Genomic DNA, 6,379 nt, shown 5'->3' with positions numbered 1-6,379 from the left:
TTTGCAACATATCCCATCAGTTTATTTATCGCTCAAGTGACTTCACTTAACTAGCCTATATTACCGCCTTTTTCGATTAATTTACAAATATATAACTGCAAACTGCATTTCAATATACATAAAATCTATTTTGCAGGCGTTGTACCCATCAATAGTCGTGGCGAAAAACAACGAATGCATTTGCGTGATGGATTTTTGGCTGATCAGCTTGATCCCATTTACGTCGCATACAATATGTAAATACATATATACAATAGTTACATAAAACATATATACATTCTTACATACATACATACATACATACATACGATACGTACATACATACATACTATACATACATAAATATATATGACGATACATGAAAATGAAAATTATTTATTATACACTATTAATTTAAGCTTACCAATAATAATGATAATATTAATAATAAAAAATATGTTTAAATATTTTATAGTACTCAAATGAGCTCAATCGCATTTTTATTCAAAAATTTAATCTTCAAAGCAGATTTGTGCAAGCTGCCGTCATGCCTGCGGTACGTGATCCCTGCGCTATAAGACATTCGGCCAGTACAAGATCTGTGCGTGTATCAATTTCCAATGAGTCAACGATGTCGATTTCAACTATACCACATCTGCGAAAAAGTGAAAAATAGTGGCGCGAATGTCTTGAAATATGAAAACCAAGGCAATTTCTGTTTACTTGTACTCACTTTTCATTTTGAAAACGATTCTCTTCCATCACCAACTGCCTTGTGGAAAAGTAAAACATGCCTGTTTCAATTAATTCACCCGGCCAATCTTGTCGCCGTGGCCTGCATTCTGGCTTGAAATTTAATGGCACTATATTTCCATTTTCCTGCAACTTCCACCGTAATTTATGAGATCTGTGAAAAGGATAATATTGCAGGGAATTATGTATACATACATACATATTAACCATGTCCATCGAAAACTGCATTATGTAGAAAATTTAAGAGTACCTAGTTACTGCAAAAGCGCAATCCTTAGACTCAAATTGCTGCAGCGCTTCGGAGACGTAGTTCGCTTTCAAAAATACTGAAGTGCATTGAAATAATGCTACTCTATTAATAGAGTCGTGGGCAGCTAAAAATTCTTTGACAGACTCCAAGGAGGAAGTATTATCCCGAGCGTAGATGGCATCTCGCTTGTGCACCAAGGCGCCAACTGAAATGTTAAAGATTTAAATTTTTTCAGATATATGCATGATAAAAAACATGGATATATGTACGTTTATTAAGACACTTTTTTTTTGCTATTTACCAGGCACAATTTAATATTTTCTCTTTTTCAACTTACATTTAATCGCCTCGATTGCTATCAACTCACAATCCGTTGATACCCAAATGTGTTCAAATAAATTGGAACTGTTTAATATCGTTATTGTACGTCCTAGTAAAGATGTGCCATTAAGCTTTTCCAGATTTTTATTTGGGATACCTTTAGAGCCACCACGCGCCAATATCAAAGCCTGCACTTCGTCCGCAGCGCTAGCGCATACGTACAAAAATGATTTCAAACGTAAAAAAATATATATATTTTTTTTCTAATCACCAGTCCGCTTACCACCAGTTTAAACTCCATACACACCCTTGTATATAAATAAAAAGAAAAATCTTTAAAGAATACATTTTTCTTATCCACTGGTCAGCTCCACACTGAAGTACAGCGCTATTCTGAATTAGTTTATTGAATTAAATTGATACTAAACACCCCATTAAAAGGCAATTGGTCGTTAAATTAACTAAGCATTCAAATAAAGCTGTGTTGTGTTTTTAAATCTGTGGTCAAAGTAGTGAAGCAACAAATCAATGTAGTCTTGAGAGCGGAGCGTTTTATATGCATGCATGTGTGCACATTCCCCCTAAAAACGAGATTTCGCTGAGTATGTATACCGAATCCAATTTACGCACTCCAATGCTGGAGGTCTCAGAAAACCGTGAGAAGGGGATCCACCTAGGGTTTTAAATTTAAAGAGATAAAAAGTACTAGGAAACTTCAGCAAAACCGGCCTGGACATTACAGGTCTCGATATTAGGATATTTGTATCGTCATAAAAGTCTACTCACACAGATTCATAGGTGGTCAAAGCACAGCCATAAGCTGGAGTCATGCACCATGGAAATGGCAAGGTGGCCATGGACCTAAGGTCTTACCAAATTCCTGCTTTTGCCTAACTTCTTTTTGGTTCTGAACAATTGTGTCTTCGGTAACCCCAAGCAACAAACTAAACTTTTGATGGGCGAACTGACTTGAATGACTGTGATCTTTAGCACCGATGTAGTAAGTGGTAAAATGACTTGACCTAAATGGATACAACTGCCCATTTCTACCCATGTGCGTGGATTCTACATTTTAAAAATGTTGGAAAAAACGTATGTAGTTTCATGTCTATTTCAACATGCGCATCGGGTATTCCCCTATGGGCACTACATTTATGCAGAATTTGTAATATCTTCATCGGAGTGAATCTTTTCTGTACGCGGAATAGTTCTTCCGACTTTGTCGGAGGAAGGCTTCCTCTTAATTCCACTTCTGAATTATGCCAGAATAGATAATTATGTAGCATATTGCAGTAATCAGATTAAAACGGTTCTATAGTGCATCAATATTTCTATCGATACAGTTCTGTATTCTTGATGTCCCTGTACAGCGTTCGGAATTCAAGCGCATTGTTCTCGCCCCGGATGCAGTTGCGTATTGTCCAGCGCCGCTGTAAATCGTGCCTCTTTGAAAGCAAAATCTATGTACGACCAAAGAACGTAGATAACAAGAAGGGACAACTCGTTATAATTGTAGCGAAAGTGCGCAACAGGGGCGTGCCTTCTCTTTTGCCCTAGTGCGTTTTTTGATCGGATGAAAAGAGAAGGCACGCTCCTGTTGCGCACTTTCGCCACAATTATAACGAGTTGTCCCTTCTTAGTATCTACGTTCTTTGCTTTTACTGATTTGACAGCACACCTATCACAAACAAAAACAAAATACAAGGCGAATTTATACAAGGTGGTGTTACTTGCGAATTTGGATTTTCGCCGCGGTACTTCCTAATGTCAAAATGATGTGTAAAAGCAGTGTTAAGACAGAAATGCCAGGTGGAGACGGCAAATTTCTACTGTTATACCATATCTGTCTTGCCGAATTTATTATACCTTGGATATAACACACGGGCGAATCGTAACAAATCGCGGCGAATTCGTAAGGATCTATTGATTTTAGATGCTTCCGTTTTATATTGCGTTCAAGTGCATTATAATCGTTTGAATTCATTGCCCATACAATAGATAATTAAGTGACAGTTCACTCCGTTCCGTTACTTCCATTATAATCCAGACATTACCATCGCTGTCTTTACATCAGCTGTCATTTCGTAGATTGACAACTCATTTTTCATTTTACCGCATTTTCTACACAGGGTACAGATCGATGCGATTGGCTTGATGGCATTATGAAAGTGATATGTTAAGATATACTTCGTTTATACGCACGTTTTATTTGCAAATAACAATTTACATAATGGTAACCTTTTCGGTATAAACGCTGAGTTATTATTTTATTTGCAAATAGCTAAATCACGCAAATAAGTATTGATTAGTGGTACTATTTGCAAATAAGCGCAAGACGCCGCCATTCTTAGGTTTATTTTCTTTTTCGATGGTCATCTTATTGCCTTTTTATAATCAAGACGTTGCCATTTTTAACTTTATTTTCTTTTTCGATGGTCATATTGCTGCTTTTTTATATTAATTAATAATAACAAAGAATTTTTCACCATCGAATAAACAGTGAGTTAGGTATTTGCAAATTATTTTTATTTGCAAATAGCTTACGTATAAACATGGAAACAGCAAGTTGCCCATATGAGAAAACGGGACAAAGTTAAAATACGTTTAGTAGAAAATGGAGACGTGGGGTTACACCATTTGAAACCTCTACTGGTTGCAGGCGTTTCCTGATGTATCTCAATCTAAACGTAGCATTATAAAGCATACAGTGCCACATTGTTTAAAATCGATATATATTTTTTTTTTTTTTAATTTTAGCTCATTAAATTTAATTTTTCAATTTTCATGTATTTATTTATAAAATAATATATAAAAAGAAACAGTATTGAAATAATACAAAGTATGGTGCAAACTTAATTTCGATCTGCATTATTTGAAATTTTTTTTTGTTTTATCAGTTTTTTTAAATGGCAATTTATTTACTATTGCCCATACGTATTTTTCGATCTTGAACTTTGAACTAAATTATATTTATTTATAGTTTGAAAATTTTCAAAATTTTTGCAGATCATTTCATCGTTATATTCCAGTTTCCGAACTCTCTGTGTTTCACATTTATACCTGTTCCATTTTTGTTTCATTTACAAGCAACTTTGGAATTTCAAGAACAAACAACCCTGCCTTGTGTATTAGGAAGTATAAATTTGTTTGTGGATCCGGCATATATCGAATATTTTACAGTTGTGATGTTGCGCTTAAAATATTTTTGTATAGTGCTTGTAATAAGAAAATAGAATTAAGTTTTTATTAAATAAGTGAAACGACTGCCCGCAGAAAACAAAAACAGACACAAAAAATGAGCCAAACAAATGTGGAGAATACTTTTCGCTACATTTTATGCCGGAGACGGATGTTTTTGTTTTCGACTTTAAAAATACTCATTTGCATGATTTTACTTATGAATGAACAGCTAAAAGGAGCACAATCTCAAGGTAGGAATGCATTAAGTATAAATTGGAAAGATAGAACTAAAAATACCTAGAAAAATTTTCCAAAAACGCATTAAACGGGGTGGAGTATACAGAAGTGGTGTGTACATATGTATATATTTATATATGACTTAATGCTATTCGTTTGTTGAGTATATAAAAAGAACAAAGTATTTTTAATCAAAATATTAAATGTGTCTTATCCAATAAATTGCAGGAAAAAATCAAGAATTTTTCATATTGTGATAGTTTTCTGTTAAAGAGGCGAATGTGCGAGGAAATTCTGGTATGAGTGTACGCTGACGACGCCCAATCAGTTGGTCATTTCAAGGGGTGTGAGAAGCGGGAACAGCCGAGAAATAACTATGTACACACATCACAGAAAAAGTGTCTATGCACATATATTTGCGTAACTCCTTTAAGAAGATAGTCTTAATAATATGGTAGCCTTTAGATTAAATGAACATTAAAAAAATATACTTACTTTAATTAAATTATTCCACTTAGTTTAAATCCTAGTAAAGCTGCTTACTGAATACTTTCCTGTTAATAGAGAACGTCGCCTACAGCTTAGTGCGTCCCATGCCGGTAGTACGGCTTGTGTGTGAATTCCCAGACTTCCGGCGAATATCAAAATAATATAAAATAATCAGCTAATATCATTAGTAGTAATACGTTTCTGATATAAATAAGTAACTATTAAAAACCATATTATTTTCTTTGTCGACAACAAAGACATAAATTTGGCTTAAACACTTGTTGAGGGTGGATACACTATAAAGTAGATGTAATAATACATACGTTTTTCTTTAACCACTGATCCTCGAAATACAAAATTTTTTTCTTTTGTAGTTTTTAAACTCTATTTTATCTGTTTTTCACTTTCAGCACTGATAGCCGTTGAGATTGGCCATAATTTTACAATTATCTGTAATACAACACAACAGTTTGTAAGCAATGTCACATGGAAACACAACGAAGAAGTTATTGCGAATAACAATAAAAGGTAAATATTTTTCGACTTTAATAAAAAATCAATAAATATTATTGTATTGATAATGTTATAATGTAAGTACTATGGTACTTCTTGCTTGTATATGCATAATTACATGGCTCTGTACAGACGTAAATATATTTATTTATTTATTTACGCTCATACGGATATACATATCATGATACATATGACGAATAAACACACACGCATACATATGTACACCTACATTCAATAATTAGGAAATCAACTAAAACTTGGATCGGCCAATTAGTTGTTAATTAGGGGCATGATGTAAGCGTTAATTAATTATGGTCGAACTCTCATTGGAAGATCACTTCTATACAAATTGTATGACATCTTAGCATTTTCCTTTTTCTAATAAAACTGATTACTATTTTTTATTTTTTGATCCAGGGTAACCTCCACATTCACCAAGCCGTCTGCCATTGAAAGCATCAATGAAATCGAAGAAGAAACGAAACGTAGTTACGAAAGTACATTATTTGTGGCCGATACACATTTTGCTGATGCGGGCATCTACTCATGCGAGCCAACACGAAATGGTAGTGTGTCCAGCTTTACCGTGCAAGTACTGCAGTCGCCGCGCATCGTTGCGAGCAGCGAAGAGAAGGTGAAGCAAAGGATCGGCCACGC

The 6,379-nt window shown here is 34.5% G+C and overlaps 1 protein-coding gene across 1 annotated transcript; it reads right to left on the bottom strand.

Moving 5' to 3' along the window:
- Positions 1–446: 446 nt before the first annotated feature.
- Positions 447–1,878, bottom strand: LOC118756105 (N-acylneuraminate cytidylyltransferase A-like). Its single transcript, XM_036490893.1, has 5 exons — positions 1,587–1,878; positions 1,320–1,510; positions 983–1,187; positions 713–886; positions 447–634 (listed from the first exon to the last, which is right to left on the bottom strand). The coding sequence occupies exons 1-5, from the start codon at positions 1,649–1,651 to the stop codon at positions 499–501; spliced, it is 771 nt and encodes a 256-aa protein (XP_036346786.1). The 5' UTR covers positions 1,652–1,878; the 3' UTR covers positions 447–498.
- Positions 1,879–6,379: the final 4,501 nt, after the last annotated feature.

This window comes from Rhagoletis pomonella, unplaced genomic scaffold, assembly GCF_013731165.1.
Source record: "Rhagoletis pomonella isolate Grant_MI unplaced genomic scaffold, Rhpom_1.0 Rhpom_scaffold_08802, whole genome shotgun sequence".
In the NCBI taxonomy this organism is placed as follows: Eukaryota; Metazoa; Arthropoda; class Insecta; order Diptera; family Tephritidae; genus Rhagoletis; species Rhagoletis pomonella.
Note: the sequence above shows the minus strand (reverse complement) of the source record. Positions and strands in the feature narration are given on the sequence as shown.

What these genes read in the sequence shown, in the direction of transcription:
- LOC118756105 (XM_036490893.1), bottom strand. Translation starts at nt 1,651, where the DNA reads ATGTATTCTTTAAAGATTTTTCTTTTTATTTATATACAAGGGTGTGTA. An exon ending in GTATGGAGTTTAAACTGGTG is followed by an intron (nt 1,511 to 1,586) that starts GTAAGCGGACTG and finishes CGTATGCGCTAG; the next exon opens with CGCTGCGGACGAAGTGCAGG. An exon ending in AATCGTTTTCAAAATGAAAA is followed by an intron (nt 635 to 712) that starts GTGAGTACAAGT and finishes ACTTTTTCGCAG; the next exon opens with ATGTGGTATAGTTGAAATCG.